Source organism: Lissotriton vulgaris, chromosome 5 (genome assembly GCF_964263255.1).
Source record: "Lissotriton vulgaris chromosome 5, aLisVul1.2, whole genome shotgun sequence".
NCBI classification, from domain to species: Eukaryota; Metazoa; Chordata; class Amphibia; order Caudata; family Salamandridae; genus Lissotriton; species Lissotriton vulgaris.
The window spans coordinates 114,440,859-114,462,230 of record NC_141693.1 but is presented as its reverse complement, the minus strand read 5'-3'; the positions used below and the strand labels follow the sequence as shown (position 1 = coordinate 114,462,230).

The window sequence follows — 21,372 nt, the reverse complement described above, 5'->3', positions numbered from 1 at the left end:
GGAGTTTGAATTTTTTCGCGTCTTCTGTTGTTTTCTTGAATACCTCGTTTTCTTTTTCTAGTTTTACTAGTAGTGCTTGTGCGTTTTCAATTGCTGTGTTGTTTTTCAGGGCCTCCTCCAGCTCTTGGATTAATTCCAGTTCTTTTAGACTCAAACGTTCTGCTGTTTTAATTGAATGGAACATCCAATCTCTTGAACATTTTGTTCCTATGTGGCTGAACCCCTCTAGGTATTCGGGTTGGTCAATAAAAATCACCGGAACATTTTTAACTTGCAGACCTATTGGTATTGTTCCTGCTCTCATATGTTCAAAGAGGACTTCACCATGTAGTGCGGTTCTTATTTGTTTCTTTTTAAGTCTGGTTATTTTCTCAACCTCGGATTGTTGACTAGGGTTAGTGGCTTTAGTTCCTGGATTAAGTGTGGATGGTCTTTTTAGGAATTCTTCAATATCTTCTTCTCTAAAACTTAAGGTCTTGGGTTCTGACATTTATATACAATGTATTGATGTTATTTTGTTTGCTGCTTGCTCGAACTTGCATTTGGGAGGAAACAATTCTATATTTCTAATCTAAGCAGTCCAATTAAGGGACTGTTATGTGTGCCTGTAATTTTCAAAGCCCGGATCTTGTAATATCCTGCTCAATGTATATACTTTTTGCTTTTTTTTGTACAATTCCCTCGTAGACGTGGTGTCTACCCTGAAATCTGTCTATAAGAAGGGGATGATTCTTTAAGGAGGCAGGGGTTTGAATCAAAACTTGTAATACAAAAAAGGAGATACCCCTGACACCATAAATCACACAATTGATTTTCAAACAGAAGCCTTTTTAATTGACTCTGTGTTTATCAAAAACTATTTTTCGTCTTATTTTATGTATATTTTCATTAGTAATGCACACTTGTTATTCAATTTCTATATAATACATCTACAATATTTACACCTTATTCATCATACTGTACATATATTTACATTAGTTCATCAGAGCAAAAAATCAACAATCATGTTAACTCAAACAAAAAATTACTTCACATGCAATTTGTAAGGTTATACATCTTCTTGGTTCATATTTGCTTACACTGTTTCAACCAAAAACAGTCCTACTTTTTTAATCTTGTCAAGATAGACTCCTTACTTGATCAAGGTAGCATATAAATCAAATGGTCCTATTAACATTTTAATCACCGCTTTGGAGTTTATATTAATAGAAAATGTAACTGGGAATCAGTCTTTTGTTCACCAGAAAAGTTGTTCACATTCACTTGTGATTGTATACACATTTAAAGTCTCGCCGACGCGTTTCGACCTTATTGGTGTTGGACCTTCATTGTCACGTTTTATTAAGGTCTTCCTCAGGGCTGTGTTTTTATATGATGTAGGACAACTTTGTATCTATAAAAGACAATGATAGATATATCTCTTTTAGTGACTCGAATCTCCATATTAGTCCTAATACATTGTATATATTGTGCATGTCATTACCCATGGCTTATTTAATGTACATACCCGCCTTCTTGTTGTTGGGGGGCGGGTTTCTCAATGGTCACCTGAGAGTCAGAACATACTTATTTTAGTCAAAAAATAACTATTTAGTCAATTTCCAACATATGTGTTGGTATGCATGATTACGAGCCATTGCATTACATACCCCTCTTTGGTGATGTGCATGATGGAGTTGTGTGTCCGGTATTTCAATATAATTTCAGTGGCTTTTGGCGTGACGGTATCACGGAGTCAATGAACTCAGCATTGGGCGAGGCGCAATGTCGGACTTGTCCCCGTGGAAAACATACCTGATTGCGGTGGTTGTGCAGTCAGGGGACGTAAGGAGCTTTGATGTTGTGGAGGGCATTGCGGGATATTGGGAGAGAGCTGCTCGAGGTGCCTGCAGTTCCCGCGGTCATGCGACCATTTAATCCTGGCAAACTACTGCATGCTGGGATTTGCAGTTTGTTCCACCATTGAAAAAGTGAAGCAGGTGACATTGATCTCCGCTTATGGGTGGAGTCAACCAGAACTATTTTAGTTGGGGCAGGACCTTTTGGGCAGCATACTCACCTCCTGTTACAACCTGGGCGCTGACGAGGCCACACATAGCCAAAATGCATACGCCCGCTGTTCCCCTACCGTGGCCTCCCGGTTTAAAATTTATTTTTCAGTCGGCATGCTGTCTTTCTGTCTAATGCATTTCGGTCATTTCCACGACCTTCCTCAGAGACGACGCTTCCGCAGCTCATAGTGAGAGGCAGCTCACTTCACCTCGACCGTAGCTTCAATGTTCAATTGTTAATTTATGCCACCTGGTGGATGCCGAGTCAGGCGGTTCCACTGCATGCTGGTCTATGTAGTGAACAGTCCCCTCTAATATGTGTTCCGCGATGATTTTTATATATATATATATATATATATATATATATATATATATATATATATATATATATATATATATATATATAGAGTTAGACCACCTTTAGCACTAGGCTTCCTGTGTGTAAAACTGCTAACCAACTGTCCCAAGAACCTTTGAGTTACGAGATATCCGATAAAAGCCCTAACCGGCAAGTAAAGGCAGATTTCAGGTGGAATAACTCTGTATAATTAACATGAGGAACTGTGGTACAAAGATGTTGATTAATTATTAGTTTCCCACCCAGGTTGCATTAATTAGGTTGTGTTTTGATAGTAATTTTAAGGGTCGAAATAATCTATTATTAGAGAACAAAAATTTCCTCAGAGTTTGCGAAAAGTATTGCATAAAGCAATGAAGTGATCAATAACAACATATTTTGATTGTTATTTGAATTTACAGTTGTTGCACCACACTGATCAATAGATCTTTTAAACATTGTCCATTATAGGTTCTTAATTTTTACTGTGTGTATTCTTATTTTCATTTTTTTTAATAAAATTGGAAAAAAAGAGACCAGGAAACTAACTCAATAAAAAACACAGATCAAATGTCAAAACAATCATTTCGAAAAATCCACTAGGAATTATAGCAGAAATAAATATTTTTCAAATGGTCTACAAAAATAGATGTACACTATTTGTTTTATAGTATGTGGCATTTAGGAGAGCACAAATATGTCAGGCTGCAATGAACCCAGAGCAGTTTGAGCAGCTGCACCGGTTGGCTAAAGCATGATAAACACGAGTAAAAGTCCCTTACTCAAATACACAAAAACACAACATATTAGTGAGCCAAATGGACATATGCCGTCTGATTGCGGATCCGAGGCAATGTAGCAACATGACCAAAGTGGAGATAGATTAGTAACAATGTTTTTGATCGAGTGAACAAGTCCTAACGCTGAACAGATAGCACGTATATATACAGATAGGCATGCATCAAATAGGATAATTTTGTGAACAAACTGCAGAAGTCAGCAAGTACAGAAGATTGCTTCACAATCAGCTATATTTAACATGAGGCTCTCAAAATCATACGTCAATTTTAGGATCTCAAGCGTGGCTCAGCAAAATGAAAGTTTAGTCAGCTCTCAGAGACTTTGACTTAACTTCAAAAAGACTCGTTTTTGTTTTTTCAGTCTCATCATTTCAGAACTGAAGCATTTTCAATATTATATACAACAAAGCCATAGTTGTTGATTGTTTATGTTACGCAACTAACAACCACTGACAAAGCCAGTGGCTTGGTCATTGTGGATTGTTAATTATAAGCAACTAACAGCCAGTGACAAAGCCAGTGTCAGTGTTGTTGGTGTAATGATAGTTGTTGAATTATCTATCTGGATGCAATCACAGAAGCAGAAAAATACCAGTGAGGCGGCACACTATGTTAAGCAAAGATTTTTAGCTTCTGTGCTTTTAAGCCATGCCCCTTTGAGAGACACCCCCCAGTTTTTTAATCCCACTTAAAGCCCTGGTTTATGGAACTCCGAGGTGACTTGCGATTTCCTTATCTACTGCAGGGGATACTTGATCTCATATGATACATAATCACACCTTCACCTTTCTCACAAACCACTTAAAACCTTGGTGTGTAATGAAAGGGAGCGAGTTTGCAAACATGAAGATTAACAATAGAAACGCCAGTGACAAAATTTACCACAACAAAAACCTATTATATTTTTGTTGTCAAAAGATATTAGAACAGTTCAATACATGTTTTTTAAACAAAAGATGAGGTAACTCGAAATGTATGGAAACATGCAGAATAAGTCTAACGTTTCTATAATTAATGAGCGCAAAAAATAAACAAAGTATTTCTGCTAGTCAGAATATAGCACGAGAAAGAAAACCATGGTTTAGTTTTTTTTTGCTTTAATTATGCTCCGTGACCTGACCTACCTTTCCCATCAACTGCTGGTTTTGGTAGCAGGTATTGTGATGTCAGATTCAACAGTAATAACTTATTACACGTTGAGCTCTGGTGTATTTTCGTTATAATCGGCGAGTTGGTGCGTCACAAATCGCCGATTATAAAGAAATTAGTGATGGGCGTTTATACAGGAATTGCAGAATCCCATGGATTATATGGGATCTAACAGCCAAGAACCATGAATCAGAACAGCCTAAAGTTAATTAAGGTGTAGATTTTGCTTCATGCACCTTTTTTTAGAGGGCGCAAAGAATATCCTCATGATACCTTACAACACCAGCCGCTTTACACATTGATTTTTGTGTAGAATCAAAAAGAGCTTTCCAGCTAAGTTTGTCGTTAAAGAGCAGACCCAAATACCGAAAGGTCAGTACAGTCTATAGACATTTATTAACCAGATTTCAACAGAAGTGGAATGGTCAACTACAAAAAGATAGTATATACATTTGGGTGCGATTAAGTTTCAGGTAATTTCGTAATGAATACGTAGCTGGGGTACTAAAAGAAAGATGGAGACCGGTGACAATCGGGGAAACAAAACAGAAAATGCTCTATCGCACTAAATGCTAAAGGAACCGGGCAGGGGTGGTCTAAGTGCTGGTAAGCGTCCAGATCACTGATATTAAAAATACAGAGAACGCTACTTGTTACAGCGTTTCATAGAGATGCTGTGAACGCCACTGCAGACTATTTATCAGAGTGCAGTTTGTCTATGGGGCAGACAAGGGTCTTAGGAGCCACCTAGCAACGTCAAAGGTCATCTCGGTTATTTTCAGTGGGTTCACCACAGTGGTAGCAACAAGTTAAGAAGTATAGCCACATGTAAACATCAGGACACCTGACAGCAAGAAGTCACTGCCCAGATCCGGTCATGTCCATTTAAAGGCTACCCGAACTGCTCGCTTTATGGTCTTATGAGCTGGTTAATAACAACTCTTGACTTGAAACTCATTGAAACGGATCCGTGCTTTATGGAAAGCCCATGCTTCAGTCACTGTCTCTCGTGTTCACAGTGCGGAGCCCTACCACGGTCTCACTCTCAACCTCTCCCCACGTACCTCCGTATTCTACTCCACTCACGGACCCTTGACATGCCGGCAGCCGCCATCACCAATCCAACAGCCTGACCTCTCAGGCTGCATCTGCTATAGTACACTTCCGGGGCAGATAGTTAAGTTTTACGCCACTTCCGGCATGTGGGTTTAAACTGTCTTGCTTGTGAGACTCTTGCGCTACTAAAGCAAATCAGTTGTCCATTATGTCACAATGTACCTGCTGAAATTCACTGCATACACTCCTGTAATTGTGCGGCACCAGCTGTGCTTCAGCTATGCCATGAACTGTCCATTTATCCTTGGCGTTTTTAACGATTCCTCGAAATATATATTCCCAAATGAGCTTATTACAATCCCATCGGCTGAAGTGAACCTTAAGGTACCTGGAAGGAGGTATTTTGTCCGACAAATTTGGAAGAGAGAAGGTTAGTCTTTCGTTTGTTTCAGGAAGACGCCGGCCTGCGTGCTGACGTCACCACGTGGGGGGCAATCCACATTGTTTCTGTTGTCATTGGCGCCTGCCTCCGCCTTCTGCTGTGGCTACCCTGCTGACTGCTGGCCCTAGCCGAATGGGTTGGGTTCGGCTGGGGTGGGTGGGGTAGAGAGGGTGCTACTGCGCCGCGCGCCATCTCATTAGGCTTCAGCCTTTAACAGCTGTTGCAGTATATGTGCCTCCTCTTCGCTGTGTTAGGGAGTGCCCTCAGTGCTGAAGTGCTGTCAGTTGGTCTTTGCCATCTTTAGGACGGTCTGAAGTGACATCCATTTGCAGTGCTGTCAGTTCTGTCCCTAGTGTATCCAAGAAAGTTCTGCCGACTCTGATGAAGTTCAGTTGCCGCACGCGCTAGCCTTTCTCCTCTCCATCCTCCTCTCTGCTCTGTAAATCCTGCCGTTGCTGTTCGTGGCTGCTGTGGGTTCCCAGTCCGGCCGACTGTGCTGTTTCTCGTTGCATTTTCCTTCTTGTTCCGTATGTGTCAGTGACTACTGGTAGTTGCTGTGATCTTTCTTTCTCTCCCTGCCTTCTGCAAACAGTGGATGTATCCGCGTTTACTGTTGTCATTTCTGTGCTTGTGGCACTTTGCGCTTTATTCTTTCGTCAACGCACCCTATGCACCGTTCACTACCCTGGGTAACCGTGTGCTGTTGAATCTTTGCACCTCTTTCACCAGCTAGGTGTTCTAGTTGTGTCATTGAGTGTCCTAGATGTTACTGTGCTGTCAGTAGTATCTTGTTCTTCCGCCCGCTGTAGTAAGACGAACGAGCATGTCCTCTTCCCTTTAGGGACTCCTTTCCTTAGTCCACCTCACTCAGCTATAGTGACAGTATATGTTGCTTGTCATGCACGACAGTGCTGCTCAGCTATCGATTTACCTTTAAACTGCCCCTACCACCCTTAAGTTCTTGCCGTTGCTCCCTGAAGTCTCTATAGAGCTGAGTCAATGTGACAGGTATCGCAGTCACCCATGTTTCTTCGTGAGTGGATGAAGGAAGAGCACATATCTGTCTGGCTACACATGTCATCCAGCCCCGGGTGCAACATTTATCGTCCAAAGCCTGCTGTGAGACACCCGCCCTTACTAGTTCCTTGTATTTAGGTATCATCTAAGGAACCATGGCTGCCTATGGCTTTTGGCCGAAGTCTGTTCAGTCAACACGTACCAAAATTGGTATCGCTCAAGAAGGTGAGTAGCACAGCAGTGCAGTTACTGTTAGGGTTGTGCCACAGCGTGCCGTTCAATTAAACTGTAATATATTTTGTTTAAAACATATATGACTTGCATTCCAGCCACCTCTTTAAACTTCGTAAAAAGAATTCTTATTAGGTCTTACATTTTTCTCTCTCTAAAACGGTATATCTGATGAAATGTTCAATTCTACCAAACCCATAACAATAATATACATTCTGGGGTTGCAGTGGCAGGACGCTCATTGCCAGTGTTCTTTTTAACCTCCTTTATCCAAATAATGTCCGAGCTTGTTTTGCTGGGAGTACTGCCTGTGTCTCCATGTAGCCAGTAGAGCAACTGGCTGGGTTAATGAACCTGGCTCATAAATATTGGCAGCTTGTGTTTTTTTATGCAAGAAAACTCACTGTCATCGGATGCCAGATAACCATTGCAGTGTAGTTTTTCATTCTTTTTTGTACATGAGATTGATCATATCCTTGATGCGATTGTTCATGAATTGATATGGTAATTTGTCAGCTTGGAGGCATCTTGTCCTGGAAGATTTTTAGTTAGGTGCTCCGTGAGTGTTAAGAATGACTCTATGGCTCTTCCTAAATTGGAAGAGTGTTGGAGACGATCTGATGGATACAGGAATGTTGTTTCAGGTCCTGGTCGCATGGATTGAAAAGTCCTGCTGTCTTGTTTTTTAAACTCTTCTTTGTAGTCAATGGTTTCTTGGCTGAGAACTACCAGAGATGGGGAGTTTTTCAGCAAAATAAGCAAGGATGATAGTCGTAATGACTTTGTAAATAATGCAACTGCTTGTGATGATGGAATCCAGCAGAATGGGGTAGGATGTGCCCTGGATGAGATTTGCTATGTAAGATTCCCTTAAGTGATGCCAATTGGAATGGGGTGATGTGCCCTGGATGAGGCTTGCCGATTAAAATTCCCTTAAGTTGTACCACTGTGGAGCCTTGGAGGGTACGTAGAAGGGTGTTAGCATCCTCCAGGTGCAAGACTGTGAGGGCTTGAAAAGCAGTTTTGAAGTTGCTTTCTAGAACACACAGTTCACTTACTTAGAAGAGAGCACTGGTACCAAGTCATCTCTGTGGGATTTTTGGCAGTGGTGTTTCTTGAGGGCGAGATTGGTGTCTTCTAAGTGACTTGACATTCAGCGTTCAAGGTTCATATCTTTGAGCCAGGTTTGTATGGTTTTCCTTTTGTTCATGGGAATAGCAGGAATCCTGTCTTGGGGGCATTTTGAGTTTCAGGTAGTTACTGGATATCCATGTCCTGATGATGTGCAAGCAGTGTTTGAGGTGTTGTATGTCTGGATTAGAGGAGACGTTTAGGTAGCTTTGTGTATCATCAGGAGTCAATTTGTCCCACTTGGTAGTAGTTGAGGTATACCATTTTTCTACATTTGTGAAAAGTTTTGTACCTCTGTTTCCTACTCTCCCAGTGTGGTTCCCCATTTCTCCAACCCCTAAAAAAGTACTGATCCCAAAGTTTTCCATACTTTTGTCCCTTTTGTGTCTTTCTATCTTGCACCACCCCTCCCAATGTGTAATGAGTAGCGCCCCCTCTCACTTTGTGTGCTACCTGGTTTCTTCTGACGCCTTACGTTGTATTCTTCATGTTCTTGTGTGTTCCTCTGGTCCTATTGAATAACACTTACAAAAGTGCTAAAATTGTGGTGAAAAAGTTAGTTTTTTCCCATATCTGCCTGTTTCAGAAAGCTTGGATAGATTTTAGAGCTGCAAACCTGTTGTTGATGACAGTTTAAGAAAAAAAACCTCCCCTGCACAGTTGTTTTGTCACATTTTTTAGCAAAATTGCCATATATTACCACATTTTCTCAGACAAATCAAGAATATATATCACAAAATCTGGGCTTAAATGTGGACTGTCCCACATATCACAAAATTACTATGCAATCAGGTTGGTGCCATTACTCTTAGTGATTAAATGTTTCATAGAGTCTATTTACTTCGCAATCTGGATTACTTGGCCTAGTTCAATATTCTTTACTTAGAAAATGCGCTTAGCACTATGTCGCTCCTCTGGTTATGTTTGCGGCATGTGACTAAATTCAACAGCAGAAATCTCAAACATTTGCTCCCATGAAATGTCACACATACTCACAGAAAAGATACAGTAGAACATACCAAAAACTTCAAACGCAGCACCAACATGCTATGTAGTTGAGTAACACTTAACTCACAACAGCACTTCCACAAAATATACAACACACTCAACCAACAAAGCACATTAGACAGAAGACCCCAAAAAATCAACACATCTCAAAGATGCCACACTGCAAGCAACACTAGTAATAGACTAGCACTATTGACTGGGCAAAGAACACTTTATCATCCCAAGAGTCGCACAAGTAATTGGTATAAGCACTCCAGAAGACCAAACACCAGATCTCACTAAATGACTGTGTAGATCCCTAAAAAAAAAACCCACAGAAAAGCCACCCATGACTGATAACCCCATAATCAAAAGACCTAGGGAAATGCAAATTTGGGTCCTGCATGGGTGCAATATGTTTGTATGCATAGGATACTATAGGAAATAACCAGGTTTTGGGGAATTTATTTTAAACATTTGACAAACTTTATGTTCAGCGTGATCTTGTAGCCAGCCAACCTGGCAATGATTTGGCACCCTAGCGAAGAAATCTTTAGGATGTGTAGGTTTAAAAAAATGTGGCTGTGTTATATTTTTATACAGCCCAGGAGTTATATCAGTCACCAAAAGACTGATACCCTAAAGCAGGATTTTGTGTTTATCTGTTTTCCAGATTTACAAAATGCACTTCTAGCAATTTATTGCCTGTGGGAAGGAAACCCATACATGTCAGCAGTGCCTACATTTTAAAAGAAAAGTGTAGAAATCAATGAAGTCTGTAGACAGCTCTTGTAGTTGTAGTTTATTCTTCAAGTTACATCTTGCTAAATTCCATTGTAAGTCTTAATATAAGCCCCACCAGGAGCAGCCTCCTTGCTGCTCAGCCCATCTTCTCCAAATGCTCCCCCTTCAAGTACAAAGATCCATAACATTCCAAATGACATAATTTAGCTAGAGCATCAGGCAGAGAATCAGGGCAAGGGAGATGCATTGCATAAGAAGCAGATTACTACACATCTTCCCCTTTATAATATTTAACAAAATGAAATAGTATACACATATATAACCATAGGAAGAGAAGATAAACATTCCAGAAGTAAATGTAAAAGAACACCATAATAACATGAGCCAAACTCTCCTTATGTAATAATAATGATGTAAAAGTAATGCAATAATAAGAAAATAGTAATGTAAGTAATAAAATAGCCTCCCCTATGTAATAATAATGATGCAATAGTAATAATGTAGGTAATAAAATAGCCTTCCCTGTGTAATAATAACGATGCAATAGTAACAATGTGAGTAATAAACAGTAAGACAGCCTTCTTTATGTAATAATAATGATGATAATAATAATATTAATAATGCAAAACAACAGTTGATGGACAGAATGCAGAACAATGTCATACATTCACCCCAGTACAGAGATCGGGGCCTAAATCCATCGTTTTTTTTCACTCCACGCCACCCCAGTTCAGACATGGCCATATGCAAATCACCTTGACCCTGTGCCTCATGGGAACAATCCAGCCCGAACTGCCAAGCCATGTCTTTCCTGGACCGGAATCAAGCATCCTAGGACCGGTTTCTGGCTATCAGCCGTCTTCAGCCAGGATAGCTTGACTCTAGTGGTGTGGAGAGCATGGGACTCGCGTCTGAGCATGTGACTGGGGGTGAATGTTTTGCCATTCTGCAACATTCCGTCCATCATCTTGTGTGTTTTGCTGTTCACCCTATGTGGGAAGGACAGACGTGGGTCCCGTGCTCACTACGCCACTGGAGTCAAGCTATCCTGGTTGAAGACGGCTGATAGCCAGAAACTGGTTCTAGGATGCTTGATTCTGGTCCAGGAAAGACATGGCTTGGCAGTTCGGGCTGGACTGTTCCCATGAGGCACAGGGTCAAGGCTGATTTGCATATGGCCATGTCTGAACTGGGGTGGTGTGGAGTGCAAAAAAACGATGGATGTAGGCCCAGATCTCTGTACTGGGGTGAATGTATGACATTGTTCTGCATTCTGTCCATCAACTGTTGTTTTTGCAATAATAATAATAATAATAATGACATAGTAAATGTAGTAATAGTAATGCAAGTAATAAAGTAGTAATATAGAAGTCGTAAACTTAAACAAATGGCAGGACCAGGGAATACCATATGCCCTCTACTGCACACACTATAATATACCGTCCACTTACTAAGAACACCCTCTACTGCATACTATTGCAGGACCAGGCAAAATTTACATACCCTCCGATGTACATACTACAATGTTCGTCTGCCTACTATTGCAGCACCACAAACGCAATGATACACAGTATCTTCCCAATAAGACAACACATACCTCCTCGTAAAGGGGGAATCCACCTCCCTATAAACCACCACACACAGTAACCTCCCAAGGGGAAATCCACCTACCTGTGAACCACCACACATAGTAACCTCCCAAGGGGGAATCCACCTCCCTATAAACCACTAATGAAATGAAATGAAATTGGGTTTTGTAAAGCACAATGCTACCCGGAGGCCTTGGAGCGCTGACACACAGTAACCTCCCAAGGGGAAATCCACCTCTCTTCCTATGGTTATATATGTGTAGATCAAGGTCAAGAGGGCAAGATCAAGCCCCAGAGTAAAGTGATGATAACTGGAATTGTGAGATGAGAGGTCTTCACCTTTTTAAAGTGATACGTTAATGATAGCAGGGAATTTGAATTGTGGTGTTGACTTCCACAGTGCAGTGTTGATCCCCCCCTGATTTGAAGTGTGCGAACCTCATTGAGGATCCCATCCTCGTCGCCAATGTAGAAATCAATGAAGTCTAGTAGACAGCTCTTGTAGTTGTAGTTTATTCTTCAAGTTACATCTTTGTAAATTCCATTGTAAGTCTTAAAGTAAGCCCCACCAGGAGCATCTTACTGGCTGCTCAGCCCATCTTCTCCAACTGCTCCCCCTTCAAGTACAAACATCCATAACATTCCAAATGACATCATATAGCTAGATCATCAGGCAGAGCATCAGAGCAAGGGAGATGCATTACATAAGAAGCAGATTACAACAAAAAGGTGCTGGGGCTTAAAGTTTTGTTCAGAAGCCTACCATCGGTGCCGTAAAAGGGTGGGAGGCTGAATGCCAAGGCTGCATAGTCTGGATTCCACCTAATGCCTTTTTAATCTCCCACCAGATAGGGAAACATCATTTACAACGCGGTTAAGGACTAGTATGATTTTCCATTCCAACACCTTCCCTACTGTTACGTGGGCTGGAGTTGGAATAGAAAATTATATTAATCCTCAATCCAACACCCACCAACGCAAGTCGTTGTAACGACTTGCAATGTGAAAACCGTGTTGTAAAGTACCGCGATCAAAATGATCGCGTTGTCCTGTCGTACATCCCACCAGATATTGTGCCAGTTTTTTATCTCACTCTTACAGGCTCTTTTTTTATTTCCGCTTTCTCCCTTTCTTACTGTTGTCAGTCTTTCTCTTCCTCCTTTTCTGTTTTTGTGTTTTTTTCTCTCTTGCTCTGGGTCAAAGTCTGTTAAGAACATAATAAGGTTCAGTCACAAAAAGGAGTGCAGGTGGGCACCTTCTGCTTAAAATATGCGCATCTCTGGTACACAGCTCAAGGTATCCAGAGGAATAAAGTTGAGGGTCAAGCCTTGACAGGGATATGTTAATGCGTGATGGAGACTGGAGGGAAGTACCATGTTTTTGGGAAAAAAATGCTAAAATTCATAGTATTCTACTGTCCAGCCTGTCAGGAACGGACATTTTGTTTGCACTAGTAGATTCCTAAGCGCACACAAAATTATGAAATATATGTTTTTTTATACTTCCACATAATTCTGAGTTTGACATCTGTCCATTGTAACTGTGAATTTTGCTACAAGCACTCATATATAATTGTGCAGGCTTCGTCCCCTTTAGAAACCCCACACATATTTGGTATTTCCGGACTGCTCCATTTCTTTGTTTAGTGTTCAAAATGTATATTTGTCCAAATGAGAAGAAATATTGAACACTTTTTCAAAAATTGAAAATGTCTTCACATTTTTCATTATATCTTCTGGTTACCATGAGATATTGATGTGAGGTTTTCACAATACTTAGCTCTGCATGTGCCAGAAAAAAAACTCATAGTTTGGCCCAGTGGTACACAAACACACACTGGTAGTGAAAGGGTTGGCATCTGTTGTGGGCTAGATTGTGCTCAGCAGGTTGATGAATTCTTCCTAGATGATGATCTTTAAGCAATTTTGAATGAAGTGTAATGTTAGACGGTCTCTTTTCGGTAAACCATAGTGCAGCAGGATGTTCTGAAGGGTGGTAAAGAGGAATATGACGTTATCAGTCTGGTCCAGGATTATCAAAGCTCACCCTTGTAGCGAGGGGGAGCGGAAATGATGAGGGCTGGCTTTGGAATAGTTTGGTTCCAAGGTGCATTATTTAATTTCCAGAGTGTTGAGGAAGGTATAGAAGAAATCCTTTGTGGTTTCATTTCTGGAGCCATTGAGAAAGCTGCAGTCTCTGAGGAATGTGGGGTAGAAGTTCTGATTGGAAATGTAGGGGTTGCAACGTGCGCTTCATTTTATTAAGATATTGTTGGGTCTAGGGCAGGGGTCTTCAAACTGTGGGCTGCGACCCCCAGGGGGACCGTGGAGTGATAGGAAGGGGGTCGCGCATTCCCTTCACACTTCTGCCCAGACCCATAGCTTCAGCCCCCCTCCTTCCCTGTAGTGTCTATCAGCCCGGGCTGCTGCAGTGCAGCTCGCGCTGCTGGGGGCTCGGCTGGGGGGTGTCTAGAGTCTTATCTCCAGCCGCCTGAGCTTTTCACAGGTCTTTAAAGACCATTTGCATATTTACATGCCTTTGTTAACTGGTTACCTAGGCTTAGTTATTTTAATGGTTCCAGTACCCCCTGGGCCCCCACTCTGCCTATTCCTTACATTTGTATTTTTACACTTACTGCTGTAGTGTGAGAATGCATTTAATGAAAAGAAATATAAAGTTGGGTAGCCAAAAGAAAAATGCCTGCCGTGTGTTGTTTAAAGAGCCCGCAGAGACCTGCTCTTGACACTAAATAGAGTTATAAATAAAAAAGTATGTATTAATTAGCTATGTGACTTTTCTGTCTTTGTTCTCTTTAATTATCAGTCATGGATCATTGAGGCAGCCCTACAACACATTTAAAAGTACTTTCTATTTATATTTGCTGTTCTAAGTATTCACAGATAAGTGCTAAAAATACAGCTTTTGGTGAGTGCATATTTCTGGGCCATCAAAATAATGAACTGTATCAGCACATTATTTATTTCCTCCACCCTCGATCCCTGATAAATGCCATTATAGCAATAGTTTAACTTATATCTGACTCTTCAAGTTTCTGGGAATGCACCCTGCATTCAGACAACTCACTCCTCATTCTCGCCTTCACTTTCACGCTCGCCCTGCACTCACACTGATCACCATGCACTCACACTGATCACCATGCACTCACACTGATCACCATGCACTCACACTGATCACCATGCACTCACACTGATCACCATGCACTCACACTGATCACCATGCACTCGCACTGATCACCATGCACTCGCACTGATCACCATGCACTCGCACTGATCACCATGCACTCGCACTGATCACCATGCACTCGCACTGATCACCATGCACTCGCACTGATCACCATGCACTCGCACTGATCACCATGCACTCGCACTGATCACCATGCACTCGCACTGATCACCATGCACTCGCACTGATCACCATGCACTCGCACTGATCACCATGCACTCGCACTGATCACCATGCACTCGCACTGATCACCATGCACTCGCACTGATCACCATGCACTCGCACTGATCACCATGCACTCGCACTGATCACCATGCACTCGCACTGATCACCATGCACTCGCACTGATCACCATGCACTCGCACTGATCACCATGCACTCGCACTGATCACCATGCACTCGCACTGATCACCATGCACTCGCACTGATCACCATGCACTCGCACTGATCACCATGCACTCGCACCGATCACTATGCACTCACAACATTCTCCCGCTCACCCTGCACTCACATTGATCACAATGCACTCACATCATTCACTTGCTCATCCTGCACTCACACCATTCACATGCTCACCCTGCACACAGTGATCACTCTGCACTAACAATGCGCTTGCGTTGTTCACCCTGTACCTCACCCTGCAGTCACATAAGCACACTACTCACCCTGCACTCATGTGACACTTCACTCACCTGTTCCTCCTCACAGCTCAATCTGTAGCTCACTCAAACAAGGCCATCACTAACCATGCATTAATTTGCCCCACTCTGTACTTACAGCTGAATCCAAATTCATATGGTCACCTCACTCACCCTGCAGTCACTCCTTTTACCCTACTCTCACACTGTTGCATCGCTCACCGTGCAGTCACTTGGGTACTCTTGTCACCCACACAGGGTTTAGAAATTTTTGTCAGGAGGGGGTCCTTACGCCTGAAAATGTTGACGGTGGGGGGGGGTCTCGGCATCCAAAAGTTTGAAGACCTCTGGTCTAGGGGAAGGTGGATGCCTGAAGAGGAGTTGGAAAGAGGCTGTCCCAAAAGCTTGAAAAGGGACGCCATTGGACATGTTAAGACCATTGTAAGGAGAAGGCAAACATGGTTGTTTAATTGCCAAAACTCTCGCAGCACTAAAGTGCCAGGAAAGTTTTGGCAATGAAACATGTCAACAGTGAGAATTTTGGCAATTAAACTTGTCTACATTTTACTTACAGTGACTTAAGATGTTCAATGGCTTTATGAATAGGGGCTAGAAAACCAATTAGATTCAGTCATTTCCCTGATATGTTTTTAGCTTCTCACATATAGAAATGCACTTCAGGGAGGACATGCTACTTCAGAGGTCTCCAACCTTTTCGTAGCGAGAGCCACTTATGAGCAATGAAAATCATTGCATTGTGAGCTACTGAAGGCTAAAGAACTCGTGCAAGGTTTCCATACAACCCCACACCCCACACCCAGCTTCAATGACTTAAACCCTAATGTTTTTTTAGCCAGAAACTATGGTTTAAACAAAATACTTTTATTAGGGGCAACATGACAGGGCTGCCATGTGTGTCAGTGAGAGTGTGGTCTTTGGGGATGTATGAACGTGTGCATATAAATGGGTATGGGTGACTGAGAACGTGTGTCATATGTATTTTTGGTACAATCAAACAATCAATCAAAGCATTTGTAGAGCGCACTACTTACCCGTGAGATTCTCAAGGCGCAGGGGAGAATGGGGGGGGGGGGCGGGGATTCATGCTACTGTTGGAAAAGCCAGGTCTTGAGGAGACTTCTGAAGGTCAGTAGGTCTTGGGTCTGCCGTAGGCGGGTGGGGAAGGTTTTCCATGTCTTGGCAGTGAGGTGGGAGAATGACCTGCTGCCGGCGGTGACTCTTCGGATGCGGGGGATAGTGGTGAGGACGTGGTCGGCGGAGCGGAACTGGCAGGTGGGGGTGTAGAAGCTGAGTTGGCTGTTGAGGTATGCTTGTCCGATTTTGTGGAGTGCTTTGTGTGCATGGGTGAGGAGCTTGAAGGTTATCCTCTTGTTGGCGGGGAGCCAGTGCTGGTCTCTCAGGTGGGGTGTGACATGGCTGCAGCGAGCAATGTTTAGGATCAGGTGTGCAGAGGCGTTCTGGATGCGTTTGGGCCGTTTCAGGCGTTTGGCTTAGGCTCCTGCATAGAGGGCGTTTCCGTAGTCCAGTCTGCTGCTGACGAGGGCATGGGTGACCATCCTTCTCGTTTCGGTGGGTATTTACTTGTAGATCCTGCGGAGCAAGCAGAGGGTGTTGAAGCAGGAGGAAGAGACGGCGTTGATTTGCTTCGTCGTAGACAGGGTGGAGTCGAGGAGGATCCCTAGGTTGTGTGGGTGTTTGGTGGGCGTTGAAGCTGTTCCTAGTGCGGTCGGCCACCAGGAGTCGTCCCAGGCAGAGGGGGCTGATCCGAGGATGAGGACCTCCGTTTTGTCCAAGTTCAGCTTCAGTCGACTGTTTCTCATCCAGTCGGCGACGGCCTTCATTCCTTCGTGGAGGTTGGTTTTGGCGGTGTGGGGGTCCTTGGTGAGGGAGAAGATCAGCTGGGTTTCATCAGTGTAAGAGATGATGTTGAGGTCATGCAGTCGGGCGACGTTGGCGAGCGGTGCCATGTAGATGTTGAACAATGTAGGGCTGAGGGATGAGCCCTGGGGTACGCCGCAGATGATCTCAATGGCTTCCGAGCGGAAGGGGGGGGGGGCGGACGCTCTGTGTTCTGCCGGAGAGGAAGAAGGTGGTCCAGTCCAGGTCCTTCCTTTGGATCCCAGCATCGTGGAAGCGTGTTCGTAGATTGCGGTGGGAGACCGTGTCGAAGTCGGCGGACCGGTCCAAGAGGATGAGGGCTGCGGTTTCTCCGTTGTCTAGCAGGGTCCTGATGTTGTCTGTGGCGGCGATGAGGGCAGGTTCGGTGCTGTGGAACTCGGACTGGGTCGGGTCCAGGATGCTGTTCTCCTCGAGGACGCTGGTCAGTGCTTTGTTGACGGCCTTCTCGATGACCTTCGCCGGGAACGGGTGCAGGGAGATGGGTCGGAAGTTCTTGCTGTCCTTGGGGTCCGCCTTGGGTTTCTTGAGTAAGGTGTTGATCTCGGCGTGCTTCCAGCTCTCCGGAAGGTTGCTGTCTCGAAGGAGATGTTGATGGCTTTCCGGAGATGGGATGCAATGGTGGTGCTGGCTTTGTTGAAGATGTGGTGACGGCAAGGGTCTGACGGGGATCCGGAGTGGAAGGTGCTCATGATCTTGATGGTGTCGTTGTTGTATATGTAGGTCCAGGAGAGCAGGCGGTTGGTGCGGGGGGTGGTCGTGGGGGCGGAGGTCTTGGTGGTTAGCGGGGTGGTAGCAATGTTGAAGCTGTCGTGGATGTCTGTGATCTTTCGGTGGAAGAAGGTGGCCAGCGAGTCGCACAGGTCTTGTGAAAGTGGGATGTCTTTGGTGTTGGAGGTGGGGTTGGAGAGATCCTTCACGATGTTGAAGAGCTCTTTGCTGTTGTGTGCGTTGTTGTCTAGGCGGTCTTTGAAGGAGGCCCTTTTGGCAGATCTGATGAGGTGGTGGTGTCTGCGTTTGGCATTCTTGTGGGCTGCGTAGCTTTCCGGTGTTCGTTCACGGATCCACTTCTTCTCTAGCTTTCGGCAGGATTGCTTGGAGGCCGGGAGTTCTTCAGTGAACCAGCTGGCTTTCTTTCTGGTGTGGCTGTTGGGGGTTTCTTGAGTGGGGGATGGGTGTGGCGCAGTCATCGATCCACTGTGTGAGGTTGCGGGCTGCGGCGTCTGGGTCGGTCGGGTCTGAGGGTGGGTTCCGAGCGAGGGCGGTGGTTAGCTAGTATTCGGTGACTTTGCTCCAGCAACAGAACGTCATTTGATGGGTGCGGTGGTGCGTGGTGGGTTTCTGGAAGGTGAAGTGGATGCAACAGTGGTAGGTCCAGTGGAGTTCGGTGGTGTGGTTGAAGGAGACGTGGGGCCTTGCGAAGAAGATGGGGTCAAGTGTGTGGCCGGCGGAGTGGGTGGGTGTTGTGACTAGTTGTATGAGACCGAGGTTGGCGATCAGGGTAGAAGAGTTGTAGTCATTGTTGTTCTCGAGGTGGAAGTTCAGGTCCCCGAGGAGGATGTAGTCCGTAGAGGTAAGGGTGTGTGTGCTGACTAAGTCGGTGATGAACTGTGGTCGGGGACCGGGGGATCTGTAGACTAGGGTTCCTCTGAGGGTGGTGTTGGGGTCAGTGTGGATCTGGAAGTGCAGGTGTTCGGCGGTGCTGAGGGTGCTGTGAATGTTTGTTGAGACTTTGAGAGGCTTTCTGTGGTCGATGGCGATTCCGCCTCCTACTCCGTTGGTGCGGTCCTTGCGGGTGATCTTGTAGCCTTCCGGGATGGCTATGGCGATGGGTGCCGAGGAGGGGTTCAGCCAGGTCTCCGTCAGGAAGGCAACGTCTGGGGTGCTGGAGTCGAGTAGGCCCCAGATGTCAATGGCGTGTTTGCGGGCGGAGCGGGGGTTGAGAAGAATGCATCGGAGGTAGTTGGCTTCCTTCCTGGTCGGTGGGTTGGCCTGCCTGATGCTTGTGAAGCTTGAGTTCCGTCTGGAGAAGGGTCCTTGAGTGTGCTTCGGGGCGGCCAGGCAGCAGGTGCGTGATCGTCCGATGTTGAGTATGTGGAGGGTGTTTGCATCGTAGCGGAGACGGGCGTCGTGGGGTTTGCGGGGGCCAGGGGTTCTGGCGATGGGCGCGATCCTGGCGCAGATGGGCTTGCCTCCATATGAGGGGAGGTGGTGGCGAATGGGAGAGCAGGGGGGTGGGGACGTAGTGGCGGGAAAGCGGGTGATGGACGGCAGGGCCAGCAGGGGCCAACCGGACAAGAAGAAAACAAGGTTAGGCACACAGGAAGGACTGGCAACAATACAATAAAGGCAATGCAATACAACAATAAAGGCAGCAAGGCAGGACACAGCAATTCAGCAGCGTGGGGAGTTACCTGCCTGCGAGCAGGGTCAGAGGATATATAGTTCGCCGTATGAAGCACCGTTACATGTCTAACATAATCCTACGGACGTTATTGAAATGGGAGAAGTTTAAAGTGAAGAATAATGTTCAGCAAAAATATTCAAAATATGAAAAAATGTTCTGCCCTTCAATTTTCTCTCATTTAAAAAAAGGCAGTATTTTTCATATGTATAATATGCAAAAGTATGTCCCTTCCCAATTTTCCTAGGAAAAAGAAACCAGCCACTCCGACAACGTCTGTGATATTGCGATTATTTAATCAAGGCAGACAAAAATTGGCACGTTTGGATTCCACGACTTGACCATATGTGATCAAGACTCCGTGTAGTTGAAACGCATAATTATTTGTCTGCCTTGATTATATAATCGCAATATCACAGACCTTGTCTGGGTGGCTGGTTTCTTTTCCCTGGGACGATTGGGAATTGATATACTTTCGCATAAACAAGCTGCAGCGTCCTCTGACCCAGCCCAACTCGCTTGGCTGGGCGTCCGTATCACCTTCGACTTTCTTTGGGGGGAAAAGAAGTGGCATTTTCAGAATTGCAATTTAAAAACCAACTTCACCATAAGTGTTTCTAAAATTGCGATTCCAGAGACACCAAATGTGGGGGTCCCATCTTTTCCCAATTGGAAATGACACTTGTTAAATGTAATAAAGCAATCCCATTGTTATCCTATGGGAGAGATAGGCCTTGCAGTAGTGAAAAACGAATTTAAGAGTATTTCACTACCAGGACATACAAAACATAAAAGTACATGACCTACTTTTTAAGTACGTTGCACTCCGCACTAAGCGCATAGGGCAGTCCAGGGCCTACCTTAGGGGGTTACCTAAATGTAATAAAAAAGGTTTGGGCCTGGGAAGTTGGTTAACTTTCAAGGTCGCAATGGCAGTTTAAAACTACACCCACAGGCTCTGCAGTGGTAGGGCCTGAGACATGATTAAATGCCTACTTCAATGGGTGGCACAATCAGTGCTGCAGGTTTTACTAGTAGCATTTGATTTACAGGCCATGGGCTCATGTAGAGCACTTTACTAGAGACTTATAAGTAAATCAAATATGCCAATTGTGGATAAACCAGTGTTGCCATGTTTTAAATAAAGCGTTCATGCTTTTTAGCACTAGTTAGCAGTGATAAAGTGCTCGCAGTCCTAAGACCAGCAAAAACGAAGTCCGCAAAAACAGGTCAGAAGGTAAAGAACTCATGGGAAACTACGCCAATGATGCCAGTTCTGACAGGCATGTTTTCTTTAATAGATTTTAGAAGCAACTTATGTACAGGTCGTTACGTATTACCAGTGGTCTCTCAGGATGGTAATTGATGTTTGCTATTAAGGGATTTATTACTGTTTATAAATTAATGATTTTAGAATATTTTGATCAGCACTTGGAAATTTCAAAGGTAATTAAGTAACTGAAGGTTATTTGCGATAACTAAGTTAAACCCAATTCCAGTCGCTGTCTACAATGAGAAAATGAAGAACATGGCTTTAATAATGTGGAAAGAGACTGCAAAAAATAACACCTTAGGAGAAAATCCGATGAATAGGAAGAATGATGGACACTCAAAAAAGCACAGAGCAAGTTTGCAT

General features: G+C 44.1%; 2 protein-coding genes across 3 annotated transcripts in view; one reads left to right on the top strand and one right to left on the bottom strand.

Annotated features, from left to right (window-relative positions):
* PMPCA (peptidase, mitochondrial processing subunit alpha) overlaps positions 1-5,866 on the bottom strand; it is a 127,075-nt gene extending 121,209 nt beyond the window's left edge. For both annotated transcript variants that reach the window (XR_015295859.1, XM_086921026.1), the window contains exon 1: positions 5,402-5,866. Coding sequence is in view for 1 of the 2 variants with exons in the window: in XM_086921026.1 (XP_086777152.1) it covers positions 5,402-5,451 (50 nt within the window). In the remaining variant the exon portion in view is untranslated. The remainder of the gene's footprint in view (positions 1-5,401) is intronic.
* A 58-nt stretch (positions 5,867-5,924) lies between these two features.
* Positions 5,925-21,372, top strand: part of ENTR1 (endosome associated trafficking regulator 1) — a 261,223-nt gene continuing 245,775 nt past the window's right edge. Inside the window, exon 1 of the mRNA XM_086921025.1 lies at positions 5,925-7,077. Within this exon, the coding sequence (XP_086777151.1) occupies positions 7,008-7,077 (70 nt within the window). The 5' untranslated portion in view covers positions 5,925-7,007. The remainder of the gene's footprint in view (positions 7,078-21,372) is intronic.